The following is a 19,548-nucleotide window of genomic DNA, read 5'->3' as shown; positions in this document are numbered from 1 at the left end:
GTGTTGGAGTTATGGTGTGAGCCCAGCACGCCTGGCTGTAGAGATTACTAAGTTTGCAAGAAGGAGAAGGCATTTTTTTTCCCCAGAGACAGGGTTTTGTTCTGTTGCTCAGCCTGGAGTGCAGTGGCCCCATCTTGGCTCACTGCAGCCTCAACTTCCTGGACTGAAGCGATCCTGCCACCTTAGCCTCCCAAGTAGCTGGGACCACAGGTGCGAGCCACCATACCCAGCTAATTTTTTCATTTTTTGGTAAAGACTGCTATATTGCCCTGACTAGTCTTAAACTTGTGGACTCAGCAGCTTATTTTCCTGTTTTGGCCTTCCACAGTGCCAAGATTACAGGTGTGAGCCACCATGCCTGGCCAAGGAAACTTTTTAGAGTAGGCTTTCTACAAACACCCGAAGTGGATCCAGGAAGAAGCAGCTGTGGGCAGTTTCAGGTGGGAACCTCACGGTGGCTGACCATGGGTGGATTCTTAGTGAGTCCTTGGGGACCGGGACAAGTGGTGCAGTCAGCAGGAAACCAGTGACCGGGACCTGGGAGAGAAGAGAAAGTGTCTGCTTCCCTCTTTCCTTTCCTCCATCCCTATTCTCCAAACTCCTATTTCAGAATGATCTATGTTATACCCAGAAGGTGGTTTATCTAAAAGACAAGAGATGAAAAACAGAGCAGCCACCTTCAGGGAAAACAGGAAATTTCACAAACAAGTTTAACCAAAGTTGGGCACAGGGGCAAAGCCCAAACAGATGAAATTTCACCAGAAGAAAACCAAGTTCTATGGTTGGGACTAAACAGAAACAAACAACAACACAGCAATCAGCAGAATGGGGAAATGTGGGTGCTGAGCTGGGCGTGATCTTCCTATTAACCTAGTGTGAAATGTCTCGATCTGAGGCTGCAGCCACAAATTTATCGAGGAGGAGTCACACAGAAGGAACACTGTGGCTTTTACTCTGTATTCTTTCTCTTGGGTTCTAGGGCTTATGGGTTTTTTTTTATATTTTATTAATTGATTGATTGATTGATGGAGTCTTGCTCTGCCGCCCAGGCTGGAGGGCAATGGGATGATCTTGGCTCACTGCAACCTCTGCGTCCTGGGTTTAGGCAATTCTCCTGCCTCAGCCTCCAGAGTAGCTGGGAATATAGGCACCTGTCACCATGCCTGGCTAATTGTTTTTTTGTATTTTTAGTAGAGACAGGGTTTCACCATGTTGGCTAGGCTGGTCTCAAACTTCTTGTGATCCGTCTGCCTTGGCCTCCTAAAGTACTGGGATTACAGGCATGAGGCGCTGTGCCTGGCTGGGCTAAGCAATTTCAGTAAATGCTACATACACTTTTACTTATCCAGCCCATCAGCCCCCATTCCTCAGGTCCTGACCATTCCTCTGTATACACTCATTCCCTCCCCTGTATGTCTGCTGTGACACCCCGAGTCCTGGCTCCCTAGCTTCTGGCTGCCCCGAACCATTCCTGTGTTAGTCTCTGCAGTGCCAATTGTGTGGCTGTCTGCTAGAGGACACTTCCTCATGGTCAGTCTCAGTTCTGCCTGCAAAATTCCCCTGCCTGGAAATCATCAGAAGTTCCCACTGCTACACTTGATATTTTGGCTTTCAAAGCATCCATAATTGAATTCCAACTATCATGTTAAGGCTGGTCTCTTTCTTATTCTCTCTTTCACTCTCTTTTTCAGGATATTCCATATTCTAATCAAAATGAACTGCTCCCCCTTTCCCAGCTTTCTAGCTCTGTGCTTTTGCTCACTTCTTCCCTCATCTGGAAAGCCCCAATCATGCCCACCCTCCAAGCTCAGCCACCTGTCTCCCTCACCCCCAGCCCCAGCTGACAATCTCTCTGCCTGACTCAGCTTTCTCTAACCCACATCTTGCATAATATATGGCGCCTACAGGTACTCAATTAACAGCATTAACATTTCTGTGTTCTATTTCTGTGCACCTCTAAACCTCTAAACTTTGATGTTCCCTAGGGTGCTAGACCCACCATGCATCACTTCTCAGCATATGCACGTCCCTGGGAGATTTCATCAACTCCCAGGGCTCAGAGACCATTCATGTGCCAAACCTGTCTGTGCACTGGTCGGTCCCCTTTCTTGAACCTTACATATACATAAAATGGCTTCCATACAGCTTCCTCTGGAAGGCACCTCAGGTTAGATATTTCCAAACTGAAGTCGTCTCTCTTCCAAGCCTGATGCACCCAACCACCCATCTCCCCATCTGCCTTCCTCTCTGACTCACTCAGTCATTCAGCAGTGTGCATTCCTGACACGCTCCTCATCAAATACCACGTCCTGTCAGACCTACCTCTAAATATCTCTCTTATTTCTCCCATCCTTTCCATCCCCAAGTTTGGCCTTTCATCTCTTTCATTAATATTGCCAGAGTTTCCTACCTGGTCTTCCTTTACCCAGGGCAGCTTCTGCAGTGGATATTTTATCCAATTGGTTGTAAGTGTTTCACAGAAGCAGATTAACTAAGAAGTTGTAATGCCTCTTCCAAGAGGTCTAATTTTGTACAGTATTTGTCATTTTGTAATCTTCATCTTAAGAGGGCCCCAAACTGTATAAGCTTCAGTATCCTTAAATCTGGATCCTCCCCTAGCGACCAAGGATTATGAACTTTTTCAGAGCCTAAAAAAAGAAACGAGTTGAAAAAGTATTGGCTATAAAATGAAAAATTGCAAACCCGACACTGACAATAATAAATATGTAAATGTCCATCAAACATAATGTTATTTGTAAATTTTTTTACATTAATTGTAATGTAACTCATTAACTGTAAAATTTTTAATTTATAAAAACTGAATTATATTTGAAAATGATTTGTAAAAAAAGATACAAAAAATATACAAAAAAAATGATTTGTGTGCTAGATTTTCTCACTTTGCACAATTTCCTGTGTGTCTGATGATTGTCAAGAAACCATAGCCAATCATAAATTAAATGTTGCTTATCAACAAATAATTTAAAGAGCAAAAATATAAAGGTTCCTTTCAAACGTTTTTATAGGCCAGGCATGGTGGCTCATGCCTGTAATCCTAGCACTTTGAGAGGCCAAGATAGGAGGATCCCTTAAGCCTAGGAGTGTGACACCCACCTGAGGAACATAGAGAGACCTTGTCTCTTATCAAAAACAAACAAACAAAAAAACTAAAACTAAAATAAAATAAAATAAAAATAAAAAGTTTGTACAGAAAAAACATATTTAATGTGAAACCTATTCATTTAGTCATTTTCATGATATTTTTAATATTGATGTTAAGGTGTTGTCTTGATGTTGATCACTTTGTAGAGCAATTGTCTATTCCTTGTCTCTTTCCTATGCCACATACACAGCTGAGTCTTGTTATTCTTGGCAGTCATGTTCTATAAAGTTGTAGTTGCCATGAGCACTGAATTAGCAAGTACTGAGCCATTGCTTCCAATAGAAATACAAGGTTTGGTTCCTGTGAGCCTCTGGTCACAACATTTGCATCAACAGAACAATATGTAACTTTGTTTTACATATGTTTTTCTTTGAAGACATCAAATTTAAAATATGCTTCTTATAAATAATATATGCAGTATATCTTTATAATAAGATATTAGCTGAGAAGGATATACTGTTTTCCTGAATTTGGATAACATGACCATAAATTTCTTTTACTGTTAGCCTTACAACAATGCTGTCCACTATGCTTTTTTTTTTTAATTAGTCATCATCTCATTAATTCATAGGTTTAGCCTCTTTTCCATAGCTTCATCACACTCTTTAGATGTTATTTCAGTACTTTCTGGAGTAGACTCGTATACAGACTCACAAATTTCCTCTTCTTGTTCTGAATGTACTAAATTATGGATTCATTAACATTGAGCTCACAGCCAATGGCATTGTCACTCACGTTGGAACTAAGCTAATTGAGCACACCTGTGTTTTCCGCAAGCCACAACCCAGCCTTCTTGCACTTAAGAAAACTAGCATTTCAGCACTACATTTGGAGGCCATTTTAAATAGCAAAATTACCAAAGACAAGCACAAAAATGCAAAAAAAATGTGGCACTCAAGATTGCAAAAGGGACACCTGAAGAGAATTGAAACAAGAAGACAGAGTGTTGCCTTGTTTGACCTTAGCTGGAAGATGTGCATCAGGTGACTCCATTTTTTTCCATCTCTATACATGTCCAAAAAATGACTGCAAAAGTCCCTGGAGTTAAAAATTTGAGATTACAAATAAATTTAAATTTTAAGGAGTAGGCATATTTGCAAATACAGAATCCAGAAATCATGAGGATCAACTGTAATCTACTTGAGATCAGGTACTTTCTCCTAGCTTCCAATCCCTAGTGCTTAGCATCCAGGAGGTAATAAATAGGTAATTGTGGAATAAACAAATGGAAGAAAGGAAGCTTAAATGTCCTCTCTTCTCTCAGTTCATCCCAGTGGAGGTGAACACCTACCTCTGGGCTCCACGCTGACCACCTTTGCTTCTATTACATCACAGATGGTGACTCCATCTTCAGAGGCACACAGATGAGCTATTCATATAATGAATGAATAGCTGCTTCTAATTTTTTTAATAGTATTTTAAAAAAAATTTGCCTCCCGTGGTGGATTGTGAGGTTCTAAAGAACAGAATCTCTGTCACATTTGTTTATTTAAATGGATTGAAAGGTTGGATCAGAGGACCTCTGAAACCCTTTCTGATTACTAAAATTATAATTAGGGGCAAAGGCATGGAACCCATCCACCAAGGGAATTAAAGGCAAATGTAATCAAATGACTTAGATGAATTTTTCATTAGATCCCCCACAAATGACTGAGGGCTCAGTACTTGGCAAACACTTAATAAATATCTGTTAAATTGCACTGTAATTTAATCATAATAATGAATCATAAATCATTAATCTGAAGTCTGTGGCAGGTCTCAGGGCCAGAACATACGTGTCCTTTTCCCAGATATATAGGCTGATGACCTGATTAACTCTAGCCTGGTTACTCTTCAGACTTGGAGACTATTTTAAAAGTTTAAAGGATATGCCACTAACTTTTCATGCCAGCAATCTTTTAATTTGTAATTTTATTACAGGTTCTTATTAAATGCAAACACACATTTTTTTTTTCTAGGGAATATCAAAGATTTCCTCTGAAAATCCGAGAAGAAAACATAGAGGTTGATAACTCAAGGAGAAACTTTACATTGTTCTGTGTTTGGAGAAAGAGTGAGGACTAATGGAGGGGAATGACAGGGAGTCAGAAGTTGGCTATTCCTAGAAAGAGAGAACTTGTGTAATAGTAAATGGCGACCCTGCAAGGGTTTAAGAAGCAAGACAAACATCTGTCAGAAATAGGCACAGGTGTTTGATTTCTAGGAAGGCTTGAGGGCTGGGGACAGGGAAATTGGATGGATCACCAGACCAGATCTACCTGATGATAAAACTCACCTAAGGCACTCATTTAACTATATAGGTTACCAGGCCTCTCCTTGAAAGAAAATCCATGGGCTGGGAGATCCAGGTAATTCTTATCCTCAGGAAAGTTTGGGAAGCTCTGGATTTTACAGGCCTTCTGAGGCCCTTTCAATCGTAAAGCACCCATTCTGTTTAAGCCCCAGGGTCTACTGGTTTACCCATGTCATTCTGAGTCACATGGAATGAACCTCTCAAATGGATTTTTATGCCAGTAGAGAAATATTAACTAATCATAATTCCCTCCAACAAGAACTTATCCAAACTGTTTTCTCAAACTAGGCATCAGCTTAAGGTTATAATCAAATAACATAACAATTTAGCCTTTTAATTGTTTTACTAATACGTGATGCTTTATGGACTTGGTGAGATGAACCATGCCTGTAAGATCAGGAGATGCTTCAGGTCACATGCCAGTAGCTGCAGGGTGGGTGGCAGACTTGTCCCTTGAGGGTATTACCTTGCTCAGATGCAAAATCATTCTGCCACCATCCCCTCAGACAGCAATGAGCTCTGCTAGAGCAGCTATGACCAGCCCAGGGTGCAGTAGCCTGGCTCAATCTGTTAAGGGACTTTGCACAACTAGTCCTCGATGAATGGGAACTGGTCTTTTCCACATTTCCCAGCATCAGAGAACAGGGAGCAGGGTCTTATCAAATTTCATTTTTTGGCTGGGTGGGGTGGCTCATGCCTATAATCCCAGCACTTTCGGAGGCCAAGGTGGGCAGATCAAGAGCTCAAAAGATCAGCACCATCCTGGCCAACACGGTGAAACACTGTCATTACTAAAAATACAAAAAGTAGCTGGGTGTGGTGGCGTACACCTGTAGTCCCAGCTCCTTGGGAGGCTGAGGCAGGAGAGTCGCTTGAATCCAGGAGGCGGAGGTTGCAGTGAGCTGAGATCGCGCCACTGCACTCCAGCCTGGCTACAGAGTGACACTCTGTATTAAAAAAAAAAAAATTCATTTTTAAGTGAGTGGTTTTTTTTTTTTGCAATAACTACTGAGAATTCCACTCATCTACCAAAAAGGGGAGGAAATTGAGCTGCATGAACCTCTTCCTGCTGGAGGAAATGTGAATCACATGCAATCTGCTGATCTGGGAGCCACTCCTGAACAAACTGGCTCACCAGCTGCTAATCTGCAACCGCCTCACAGGGCTCAGTGAGTGCTGGGGAAGTGGAGCATCTTGGCAACAGAGCTTCTCAAGCACAGATGTGTATCTGATCACCTGGGGATCTTGTTAAAATGTAGAGTCTGACTCTGTAGGACCCAAGTGAGGTCTGAGATTCTGCAGGTCTAAGAGCCTCCCAGATGATACTGTGGATCACACTTTGAGTAGCAATGTCTTAGAGGATGCTTTAACAACAGTAATAATAAAATCAGCAACAGGGCTTCCAGTGATAAGAGGAGGGGAGGAAAATAAACAAGAAGTCTACAGAAGGGAAATGAAAGGCAGAGAAAGGGAGGAGGGTGAAGCTCCCGCAGCCCTCTAGACTGGTCACCTGGGGGGATTAAGGGGCTCTGGGGACATGGACTTCACCGGAGGACAGCACAGGACTGTGGGAATATTCTGACCTTCACTCTGGTTACATGACAGAATCACGTGGGGAACTCTAAAAAATAATGATCCCTGGGCACCACACTGAGAAATTCTGATTTAACTGATGTGAAGTTTGGTCTGGGCATCTGGAGTTTTGGGAGCTCCTCAGGTGGTTCTACTGGGCACTGGGGTGGCTATCTGCTTCTCTGGAGGAAGACTGATCTCAGGGACCCCAGAGAAACCCAGTGGATGTGTGAAGAGAGCTGAAAGGGAAGGGGTGGAAGTCAAGTGCAGTCGTTTTGTACGTACTTCCAGGAGCCCTGCATGATAGGGAATAAAAAAACATAGGAGGAAGGAGAAAAACCTCCGAATCTTATGATTCTTGGGCAAATTGCATTCACAGCTCACTGGGCCTTGAGACCCTGTGTTCCTGAGGGGCAAGGCTTGTGGGCCTCACCTGCCTGCCAGACAGCCCCTTCCTGCCCTGACGTCGGAGGGCGAGTGCTGTGACTCACCTCTGCCAGCCCCATCCCAGCTGCATTTCATGCACCAGCCCCTCCCGCTCCCTTTTTCTTGGCTGCAGACTCAGAGAATGAGACAGAGTGGTCCTCGTCGCCAGTCATATTAGCTTCCTATTGTAACAAATGATCACAAACTTGGCTTAAACAATACACACTTAGTTGAGAGTTTCCCAAGTCTGACGTGGCTCTTCATGGGCTGAAACCAAGGTGGGGACAGAGCTGTGCCCCTCTCTAGAGGCTCTGGGGAGAATCTGTTTCCTGGTGTTTCCCAGTTTCTAGAGGACGCCCGCACTTCTTGCTCATTGCCCCTTCCTCCATCTTCAAAGCCAGCAATGTCACACCTCTCTGACGATTCTTCCACTGGCCCACCTCCCTTTGACTGACAGTAGCTGGAAAAGACTCTCCATGTCTAAGGACTTGTGTGGCCACATTGCAACACCCGCAGAATCCAGGAGAATGCCTCTACCTCAGTGTTAACTTTAATCACAGCTGCAGAGTCCCTTCTGCTTTGAAAGGTAAAACACTCCCAGGTTCCAGGGATTTGGACAGTGATAATTTTGGGGTCACTATTTTGCCTGACATACCGGACATGGCATTTGCTTCTTCCTCTCAACTCTGACTGTCCTGCACTGGTGGCTCAGACGATCTACAGAAGCTGCTCTGCCCAGCTGAATGCATGACTGCGAGTCTTCAGTCCAGGTGCGGAGGGTGGGTGGGCTGAGAAGTGGGAAGATTAAGGAGATATGGCCAACTCATAGCCACTCGCTAAACCACAGGACAGCTATTACAGACCCACCAGCAAGGAAAGGTCTGTTTGATTTTCAAATGAAGAAAAAAAAACAAAACAGTTCCCTTTATCCCACAACTGTTTCCAATTTTGATATCCTAAGATTGATTACAAAGAATGTGTGCAATTATGTTCCGTGTGTACTGAGATGGAGGCCTAAAACGGAAGTGTATGGGAAGTCTGGAGGACGCTTAGCACCTGTGGGTCCGGGCTGCAGCTCAAATGCAAGGCGTTTGGCTGCATTACTAGGGTTCACCTAATAGCTTGCCCTGGCTGTTCTTTCATTTACTCTCTCAGTGTCCCTGTTGGCATTAGGTGCAATGATAAGCCTTTCGGGTGTATAATTTTAACTTAGAATTCATGTGCAAGACAGGGGCTTGATCCTTGGCCTCTTGCTCACACACACACAGTCTCAGTCTTCAGGAGGTGACAAGTATCGATTATAAGACTCTTTCCTGGCAGATGAGCGAAATCTCTGCTTTGAAGACAATTTTGTGTGACATTTTAGGGATTAACCCAAGGCTAATATTTGTCCTCTGCTCCAGTCATGCATTTGGCTGTGTGGTCTTGGGAAAGTCACGTAACCTCTCTGACTCCGTCTCAAAAGCTGCCTCTAATCCTGGCGGCGTGTGATGAGAGTGGTAGGCACGCTGTGGTTCCTGCAGATGAACGTGATTGTAGGTGATGGGCCCTGCAGGTGGGGGATGGGAGAGGGTGCTTGCCCAGTTCCATGGTGGTTGAGACTTCTGTTGGGCCTGGACCAGAGGTAGGAACTCAGCCAGTGCAAAGCGAAGTTATGGAGGAGCAGAAACCAAGAGGCTGGCAGAGGATGCTGGTCTGCTGAGAGATCAGAATGGCCAGGCAGACAGGCGTAGAGATGCAGGCGGGGGAGGGGATGGCCAACGACTGGTCAGTCCTGTGAACACTCTCCTTTCCATATATCTCCCTTCACCTGGGCTACCTTGATTGGTTTTCTGTTCCTTGTACCCAAAATGTCTTTGGGTAGGAGATTGAGGAGTCAAGATGTGTTGCATTTTGTAAATCAGACCATTTTTATATGTCTTATATTTTTATTTCTTTAACTTTTTTTTCGGTTAATATTAGAACTTAAAAGACTTCTAAATTTGTCTTTCAAGTTCTGAATGTAAAAGTCTAAATTCTGACTCGGCTCTCCTAAGTTAAACCAAGGGAAAGAATCTTCCAGGAAGCTGTGTGGACCAGGGGCAGTGGTAATGGAGGGGAGAAGGGAGGGAAGGAGCAGTTCGGAGCTCCGGAGCCCTCCTCCCTTGGCAGGTCCTTCTGAACCTGAGTCTCTTTTTCCAGTGCTAGTTCTTGATGGGCGGGTCATTTCTTCGTAGGGCCTCATTTCCTCACTACAACACACAGAGGTGGAATCAGGTGCTCTCTAAGGCCTCAGGCTGTGATTCCACAAGTGCAGGGATGATTTTAAGGGGGAGCAAAGAGAGTGTTAGAATCTGGTGAGAACCCAAATCACCAGGATGCCCCACTGCCTCCCTCTGTATGTACTCATGCATATGGCGGGGATTGAAGAGGACCTCCCAGGAGAGGAAGCTGGGCAAGTGAAACCAACAGCAGTTTCTGCTGGACACGTGTCTCCCCTTCAGCCTCATCACACCCTTCTCAGGCCGCCCTCTCATTTGCTTTGTTTCCCACGTTCCACGGATGGATGTATCACCTCTGTGCAACGCCTCAATCCATCATCGATCACCCTACCTTCTTGCGACCCCAAGGCTGGAAGCAAGGGAGAGGCAGCTATCTGGCCTGTTAGTCCCACATTCATTTACTGAATGTCTTCTGAATACAGAGCCGGTCACTGAATTACAGGACGCCAGGGCTGGCAGAGCCCTAATAAATCATCTGGACTGACCCTCGTGCTACACAGATGGCAGCACTCACAAGGAGAGGTTAAGTGACTGGCTTAAGATCACGCAAAGGAGCTAAGGCCCGAATTCAGATCACCTGTCAGCGCTTCATTGTGCTTTCCACTCCACCCTGTTGCTGGGGGAGGGTGAAGATGATGGATTGGTTTATATGAGCATAAAACAGTGGAAAACACACACATTTCCCTAAGTGCTCCAAATTAATAAGAACCCTGGGAAAAAGGCAGACAGCAAGGGATTTTTTAGAAAGCGAGACTGAAAAGCACGGGGGTAAACTCTTGCTCATGAATGGCGATCACATTAGGAATATGTGGGGGAGAATGTTTTGGGGGAAGGCGTCTTTATTTTTCCTCTTTCCCTGCTGCACTGTTCTGTAATCCATGTTCTCATCAGCAACACTATTCTCATGCCATTTTTCTGTTCCCTGACATATTTGTCACCTTATTTTTATATTATACTGTAAACCCTGGTATATACAAGCTTTTAAAGCAGCTATTTTTAATGCAAGATAACACACCAAGCTTTGAGTCCCCCCGTACAATTGACTAAGGACATTTAGCAGTAAAACACATTTCCTCCCTAGCAAAACCTGCCATCCATTGGCTGTCTGTAAAAAGTAATACAGGAACGAAAATGGGTTGGCATTTTGAAACCAGGAATATCCCCCAAAATCCCACTTTTCTTATTTCAACTCAAAAACTTCAGGATAGATCACCTGACATTGAGAGGTGACGTCTGCAGCAACCAGTTATTTTTATGTAATTGAATCTGACTACATACAAATGCCAGTTAACTCATCTACTAATTTTCCCTGACAGGAATAGAAGGTAGTGCTAAATGTGTTATTGGAGTTAAATTCTAAAAATACAAATGTTGTAGGTTCTCGTGAAAATAAAGCATTTTTATTTATTTCTCTTGACAACTCAAAAATAACAATTCTAGTGTCTCTGATAGAACAACGCTGGTTAAAATGCTGCCTTTGGGAAAGCTGTGACGGCGCTGGAGACCCCGCGGGTGTTGCGAGGTATGAATCGTTTTACTTTTCAGGAGGGTGAGTGAACTGTGACCACAGCTTCTGAGCGACAGGCACCAAAGTTTATGATGGTTTCCATCTCCATCACCCCTCCACACCCAGTGGTCCTTTGTAGAAGCTGTGACAGCCATCCTGCCCTCAATGATTCTTGATCAAAAGACCACCTATTTAAGATGTATGTATAGGGCCGGGCATGGTGGCTCATGCCTATAATCACAGCACTTTGGGAGGCCAAGGCAGGCGGATCACCTGAGGTCAGGAGTTCGAGACCAGCCTGGCCAACATGGTGAAACCCCGTCTCTACTAAAAATAAAAAATTAGCCAGGTGTGGTGGTGCATGCTGTAATCTCAGCTTCTCGGGAGGCTGACACAGAAGAATTGCTTGAATCTGGGAGGCAGAGGTTGCAGTGAGCCAAGATTGTGCCATTGCACTCCAGCCTGGGCAACAGAGTGAGACTTTGTCTCAAAAAAAAAAAAAGATGTATGCATAAATATAAGATTCCGCACGCTTGTTCTTTTGATTGTTTATTATCAATTTCTGTATATCTGTTTCAGTGAGAAACCTATTCACATCTGAAATAAGAGTGATACATTACTGCCAAATAAGAGAAAAGATTGAGGCTGGATGTCAGCATGAGCCTTCGATTTCTATCCTAAGTCAGATAATAGAACAGGTTGGGAAAAGTCACGTAGGTGCTCAGCTGACTGATGAGGGCCCTCTCTCTTCCCACTCATTCTTCCTCATTATTTTGTGAGTTTTTCCAGCACCAGTGCAGGGTCCTGAGGTTATACGGAGAAAAGAGAAGATACAACCTAGAGCACCATGTTTTCTAGGCGTCTAACCTCTAGGTGGATAGGTTGTAGCACAGGGTGCAGTCCCGCAAACAAATGCCCTAATAGTTAGGGTTGAAAGGAGGTCCAACCTTCTTGATCTACAGATGAGGAAACTGATGATCAGAGAGGTGAAGACCTGGCCCAAGGCCACACAGCTTGTTAGTAGCTAAGTTAGCACTCGTGCCCATCTCTCCTATTTTCCAGACAAATAAATACTCTTGAGTGAAAATGCCATCTACTTACAAGTGTTTTTTAATCTGTCCTTTCCTTCAGGAAGTCTCAGATTTCTTAAATGACATCTGGGTTGCTTCAGTTTTTTTCATTTACATTTGCATTAGGGAAGAGAACAAATCTGTGCTCAAGGACGCGTTGGTAATATTTCTGGCATGAAATTAAGCACACAGCATGACTTCCTTTCTGGATTCAGAACATTAACTGCACTTACCCGTACTGGACAACACCCATCAGTGGACCGGCAGGGCCAACGTCAAGTGCTTGGGCAACATCAGCCAGGAACTGCTTCTGGATTCGGAATCGCCGTTTACCAATGCTGGCACTCCCATCGATTAAAAATGACAAGTCAACTTTGCAGTCTGCAGAATGGAAAAAGACTCTATTATTCTGATGCTCTCTCATTGCATTTACCTGGGCACCCACTTGTTCCTCTGTCTCCAGTACAGCCCCCCTGAGAAATGAAAAGAAAGTGAAAAAGAGGTAGTAAGATACAGGGTATATTTATTTATTTATGTCCCAGAGGGGTTTCCCTGAGCACCAAGGACCTGGAGACTTGGACTAGTCCTTACTTCCATAACTGTTTAAAACTCTATGTATCCACCACAATTATGGGTTTCAGAAGCAGTGATGTCCCAGCCAAGCTTGGGGAGGCTGTCAAAGGTTTCCTAGGCTCAGATTTTCTAAGTGCAGACTTTCGGTTGTGAGAATTCACTGAGACTGAGTCTCAAGAGCTTGTGGCTTTTTACTTTCATCCCAATTCTTTATAAATAAGTGTTGGATTTTTACTAGATGTGAAAGATCTGCAAGGCCAGCACTGAAGGGAGGGTAGGAATTGTAGAATAAGAAATTGATATCAATCTTCTCCTTCATTTCCCTGGGCGAGGCAACCGAAGAAATTGTCCACATGTACCTACAGGATGTCAGCCCTTGTTCATAGCTATCTTAGATTTTTTTCCTTTTAGTTGTGATGAAGACTAGGATAGTTATTCTGACTTAGGATCTCTGGATCTCTGTGGATATATGAAGGTTATAAGAGAGGTAAAGGGATGGACAGACTGTAAGCTCTTTTCACCCTCTCAAAACACCAAAAGAAACTAGGGAAAAGCCACACAGGCGAATAGAAATTAGTGTTTTCTTTGCTGTAGACAGGAATATCATCTCAGTATGATAAAACTGACTATTCAATGCTCATCAGAGGTTCTTATTGGGAGCTTTAGATCCCTTTGATTAGTACAAAGTGAAAATAAATTATTTAACAGTTGCAATTTAGAAGACAAATATATTTCAAAATAGAGTTCCATAGAGAAAAAAAAAAAGACAGTGAAGTTGGAAATTTCTAGGCTGGTGTATCCAAGAGGACACTGGGGCCAGCACTGCCCATTGCAGGTAAGGGGCAGTGGCCAGACAGGCCTGCACCTCTCTTAATCTGCACACGACCACCCACGTCCTCTATGGTGCATCGTTGCCACGGGCTGGAGTCTTTCCATTCTTCAGGAGGAGAAGCTCTGTAGGTGGAGAGGGTTGCTGTCAGTTAAAAAAAAATGTTTAAAAATGAAAGCAATAAATGAACATGAGTTGATAAAGTTTTGGGCAGAAAAACTGATGAGAAATATTTATTGCCGAGTGCTACTGTAGAATTGTGATGAGGAGAAAAGTGATACCCGAGAATGTGTTTTATTATCATGCAGTGCTGCACTGGCAATCAAAACCAGGGAAGTAGGAGACGAGAGGGACCCGTCTGGGACTGGCTGACTTCGCTCCATCTAGAATCAGGATGTACCTTGGCTCAGCAGCAAATCTCAAAAGAAAAGCTTTACCTCCTCTCTGCCTGGGTGTTCAGTACCTACCAATTCATCCCTTTCAACTGGCTTCCTTTGTCCTTTGCTGCCCCAAACTGCCCATACCCAAGCATGATCTTGAGATGAAGACTGAAAGAGGCAAATAAAATCCAGAAGCAGAGTTTAAAGATGCTACTAAAACCTGGGGTAAAGCAGAGGAGAAGCAGAACTTCTGCACAGCTTGTCATGTTGATCCCCAAGCAAGGCCAGCTTATCTTTTTCCTGACTGGGCTTGCAGTGTGAATTGTTGCCAGCAGGTGGCAGTGGAGTTCTTTAGGGCTTGCCGCCCACTGGCACCTACGGTTTGCTCTCAGGCTCCACCCAAACCTATAGAATCAGATCTGCATTTTAACAAGATCCCCAGGTGATTCCTGTGCCAGTAACGTTTGAGAAGTACTCCTCAGGCGGGGTCTCCCTTCCAGATGTCAGCAGATTAGTTCAATATGCCTTTTGGAGTAAAGTCTTTTTGGGGAACAACTGTTAATTAGAGTAAGGGCCAAAGGGGATTTTCTTTTAACATGAATAAAATACATGGATATTGTAGCATCTATTTTGGTTCCTCACAGGCCGTTTTTCCTCCTTGTTTTTTACATCTTGAACTGTGTTCAGGATTAACAGGTTCATCTCATAGTTAGGTCTTAAAAAGGTGAGCTGTTTCTCTATTTGCTTAATTCTTTTTGCTCACTAGCTTGATGGCTGATACCAGGATACCCTTGCTCCTCTTTTAAATGACAATGGTTGCAGCTCAGGGCATGTTTCAAGGCATGTTTTAACTGAGACCTGTGGCCTTCTCATATGGAGATGAAAACATTCTGATCTGAAGATGCCAACATCAACGCCAACAGGTATAATTGGGTTATGCAACATTCAGCCTGAGCAATTTATTATGGATACAGAAGAGGTCAGAGGTTGAAAGACAAGAGAAAGTAAGATATGGTATCTATGGGAATCAATCTACCAATTTATTTAATTGCTCTAGTTTCCTTCAACATGGTACAATTTTATAGATTAATGCTTTGTGTTGTCCAATACATCAGGCCAGTGTTTCTTAACACTGGATACATATCAGAGTAATATACATAACTCAGTTGCTTATGCAGCTTCAACAAAGACTCCTGGGATTCACTCTGGACAGTGCTTCTCAAGGGTAAATGTGTAAAGGAATCAATCACTTGTAGGTATCACATGTAGAACCACCAGGTCTGGGGTGGAGCCTGAGATTCTGCATTTCTAACAAGCTCCCTGGTGATGCTGATGCTGCTGGTCTCCAGACCACACTTTGGGTAGCAAGGTCTAGGGAGAACCTGATACAGTAGGTATGAGGCAGCAAGATATGCATCTTTAATTTCAAAAGTGTCCTCAGGTGATTCTCATATGAAGCAAGGTTGAGCCTCACTGTCCGTTGGTGGCTGACTAGTAGTAGCTTCCTAGAGGAATTTGCAGGTGCTTTCTTTCCTTGCAGGCTGCTACTATACCTTTCCCATTTTCCTTGTTTTTTCTCTGGTACCTCCTTTCTGATATCCTCAGGTGGTTTCTCCTCCACCTAGTGTGGTTCTTCAGGTTTAAGTCTTCTAATTTTTTTGACTGTCTCTCCCTAAGTCACATTATCTGTTCTCACAGCCTTGGCTTCAAACCATAGCTCATCGTCTTACAACTCTAAATTTCTGACTGGGCTGTTCCTTCTGAATGTCAGATCTGGGTAGTCTTCTCTCTACCAAATCAAATGTCTTGAAGAAGATGACAGACATAAACCTGCTCCATCCCCAGTGTTCCTCACTGTAGTATCATTTACCTAGTTGCTCAACTCACCTTCAACTCCTCCCTTTCTCTCGCCTCCACCTTCAATCCTATAGATCTTTCCTTCTCTGCATCTCTTGAATCTGCCCATTTATCTTCATTTCCACTTCAAACTCCGAGCTCTGGACACCATCATTTGCACTAAACCCTTGACCCTACCGACCTGCCCATCTCCTCCTTTCATCCCTCCTTGTCTTTCCATTCCATCCCATTCTTCACCCTGTTGCCACAGTGATGTTAAAAATGTTTGATCCTCTCCCCCTCATGGATATAGACAGTTTATATCCTTCAAAAGCTTCCCTTTCCCCTTAGAACAAGGTGTCAGAAGAAATAAATAGATCCATGGTAAGAGAGAGGCAGGTTTGAGTGGGAGTGAGTGGGAAGAGAGGAGTTCAGATGTCAAAGACACCGTGGGTTTCTAGTTGTCAATTAACTTACTTGGATCTCCCAGGGATACTGGCTCCGAAGACTGTGTGCTCAATTCTTCTTTTGGAACAAATCCTGGAAACAGCAGTAAAACTTTTGGTGACTTACAAGCACAGGAAGCAGCTGGCCTTACCCCAGGGAAGGAGACATAAAGGATATTCACACCCAGCTTGGGGGCTTGGCTTAAAGCTAACTGTGCTCTTGCTTACATTACGCCTATCCTGAGAAATATAATAAATTAATATTTACTTACAGCCTATTAAAAACATAGTACTCTGCTAGGGGATTTGAAATCAGGGGACTTGAGTTCGGCTCCGTTAATTTATTATTTATTCTGAGCCTTTGTTTTCTTATCTGAAAGCGTTAAGCACTTTGCCATCGTCAATTATGCCTCCGTAGAATTCTGAAAATCTTGAGGCCACAGGATGCTTCTTGCTCGAATAAACCCTTAACTGTGCCAAGGTCCTGCAGGTCCTCAGTCAACATTTGGTGATTGAGACAATGAAGGAAGATGAGTAAGGCACAAGGAGGACAAGCTAATGAGGACCGGATATGGACTGGAGGAAGATCGCTTTTTTAAAAGTAACTCAAATAAGAGGGCTTAAAATGCAACTCCTCCCTTCCAGCTGTTTGAGACTAGAAGTAGCGGCACAAAAACGCTTCGTGCTCTCAGAAGCTGTCTGTGTGAGTTGCGTTTCAGCCTTGGGGAAGGGGGTGTCTTTAGAGCCATTTACATGGGAGCCAAGTTCATAAATATACCATTTAAAGAAATAAAGACAGTAAAAGCGAATCCCCTTAGGCCTGGTGAGACCAACGGTCTTCCTAGGCAGAGCGCACTTGCAGTGCCGGAAGTGAGTCTCCCTATTTTTAAGGCGCCCGGAAGTTCCGGCATTCCCCGGGAGTGGAGGATGGTGCTGGGGTCTTTGCTCGTGCTTGGCTGCGGTAAGTTTTCTCCTGGCTTGTTATTTTTTCCAGTTTGCAAAGCACATGATTTCATTCTTCCATTAAAGGTCAGCTAGCTCATCCCACTTCCTCACATCATTTTAAACATAAGCTTTGGGTGTCTAACAGCGTTTCTCAGCCAGGAGCCTGTCCCGGAAACGCCCCAAGGCTCTGCGTTGTAGGAAGGGGAGAAATACGAGTCCAGAGGCGGAGTCCTCTCCTTCACCTCCTTCCCCTACCAGTAAAACCTTCCCTCCCACGAAGACCTGGAAGGTCGTGTTTGTTGGAGTTTCAAGCATTTAATGCAGCAGACAGCGAACAACGCCCATTCTTGTGAAGGGAAAAGCTGGGCGCCATTTTGCAAAAAAGGAAGTGGAGATGGAGGAAGTTAAAAGTGTGCTGCCAGATGGAGCGAGGGTCCAAAAGCCATTCTGAGGGTGGGAAACTAGCTCCCTTCTGGCTTTTTGTCTTCACGTTTCCTCTCTCCCTGTTGTTATCCAGTGTTGCTCCTTACCCCGGCCTCCCTAGGGAGAGAGTTTCAATGTGCCCTTTGCAGAACCCTTAAGTCAGAGGCGGGAGCCGTTAGAAATCCTAGGCTAGCCCAGCTCGGCCACTCTGCCACCAGCTGGATTATTAGACTCTCAGTTCTGTTATCCTGTGCATCTTAATCCAGGCATGGCCAAGAGGTTGGGCTGTATAATTACCTTCATCTAAAAGGACCGATCCAGGTTTCAGTAAGTCCATTTCTCCTGATTTTCAAAATTGAAAAGAAACAAACTTATTACTTAAACCAAACCAGAAACTCTTGAGTGAAGTGCCGGGATGATAGGTTTCCCAATTGTGTCCAAAAGTTCAATAAAGGAACAGAGGGCCAGAATTTTGGATGCAGCAACCTGAAATCTGTATTATTTTTTTAAAATCCGAAGCTCTTAAAGTCAAAGGCATAAACATCTTTACCAGTTTCTCTTTCATTATGCACCAAGAATCTTGGAATATTAGGAATCCTGGGATTCAAAAGGAACTAAAAGTTCATCCATTCCCAACCACCTCCCAGCCTGTTTTTACAACATCCCTGCCTGTGAGTGGCTGGCTAGTGCTTGAGTACCTCCAGAGAAAGAGGATCCTTACATATTTAACCAAAGTACAGGTAGTAGTTTCCATCTTGCACTATTGAGACTGAATCTTTTGCCCTAAATCCTTTCCTATCCATCCATATATCCACACTTATTAAGCACTCACTATGTGCTTAATATCGTTCTAGGTACATCTGTCCCACCTGTTTGAATTCTATTCCTTGGACTACACAGAACAAATATGGCCCCTTCCGGGAACAGGAAATCCACTTATTTACTGAGATTCTGCTTCTCACTGTGTGACTCATGCAGAATAAAGGAAAGTAGCACCTGGATCTGTATGTAGTTAGATGTTTAATGGCCTTCACCACAAACCGGTGCTGATAAAGTAGAAGGGGTAGAGGGGAGGGGGAGAATCTTACCCAGTAATCTCTGATATTTTTGGGAAAATCATGGCTGAGAGGGGCTCAGGGGCAGCACAGATGTGTCAGGAAGCCTCATAACACAGAAATGGCTGCTTCCCTTTCTTTCTGCCTCTCTCCCTCCTCCCCTCTTTTCCATGTCTCCCCTCCCCTTCCTCCCTCCCTCCCTCTGTTTCTTCCTTCTTCATCTTAGCTCAGAAGGTTGAGAGCATGATCAACTGTTTTATATCTTAAAGACTCTCAGCTTCTCTGCCAGCTGAAATTACTAACACACTGAAAAAAGGTGGTATTTTTCTTTACGTGATAAAGATGGCAGGCAGTGTTGAAAGGCATTCCGTCCTTGCACATTCTGGTTTAATGGTGAGACCTGAGTTTAATCTAGTTCATTCATTAACCAGATGTGTGACCTTGAGCTAGTCACATACCCTTTGTGAACCTTAATTTCTTTGTAAGTAACAGAAGCAGATTGGGCAAGATAGTCACCACTTTCAAAATATTTATGACAGGCTTAAACATTCTGCTTAAGAACGTTCTGCTAGGCCGGGCGCGGTGGCTCAAGCCTGTAATCCCAGCACTTTGGGAGGCCGAGGCGGGTGGATCACGAGGTCAAGAGTTCGAGACCATCCTGGTCAACATGGTGAAACCCCGTCTCTACTAAAAATACAAAACATTAGCTGGGCATGGTGGCGCGTGCCTGTAATCCCAGCTACTCAGGAGGTTGAGGCAGGAGAATTGC

General features: G+C 44.0%; 1 protein-coding gene across 3 annotated transcripts in view; it reads right to left on the bottom strand.

The window, feature by feature from the left end:
* The window catches only part of VIT (vitrin), a 121,693-nt gene that overhangs the window by 14,064 nt on the left and 88,081 nt on the right, over positions 1 to 19,548 (bottom strand). For 2 of the 3 annotated variants that reach the window (XM_037740753.1, XM_037740754.1), the window contains 3 exons: positions 18,022 to 18,066; positions 16,388 to 16,450; positions 12,526 to 12,673 (listed from right to left, as the gene is read on the bottom strand). In XM_037740753.1, the coding sequence (XP_037596681.1) occupies positions 12,526 to 12,673; positions 16,388 to 16,450; positions 18,022 to 18,066 (256 nt within the window). The remainder of the gene's footprint in view (positions 1 to 12,525; positions 12,674 to 16,387; positions 16,451 to 18,021; positions 18,067 to 19,548) is intronic. The other variant, XM_017534884.2, reaches the window with a different exon arrangement.

Source organism: Cebus imitator, unplaced genomic scaffold (genome assembly GCF_001604975.1).
Source record: "Cebus imitator isolate Cc_AM_T3 unplaced genomic scaffold, Cebus_imitator-1.0 Scaffold88, whole genome shotgun sequence".
Lineage (NCBI taxonomy): Eukaryota > Metazoa > Chordata > Mammalia > Primates > Cebidae > Cebus > Cebus imitator.
The sequence above is the reverse complement of the archived record's forward strand: the minus strand, read 5'-3'. Positions and strand labels throughout refer to the sequence as shown.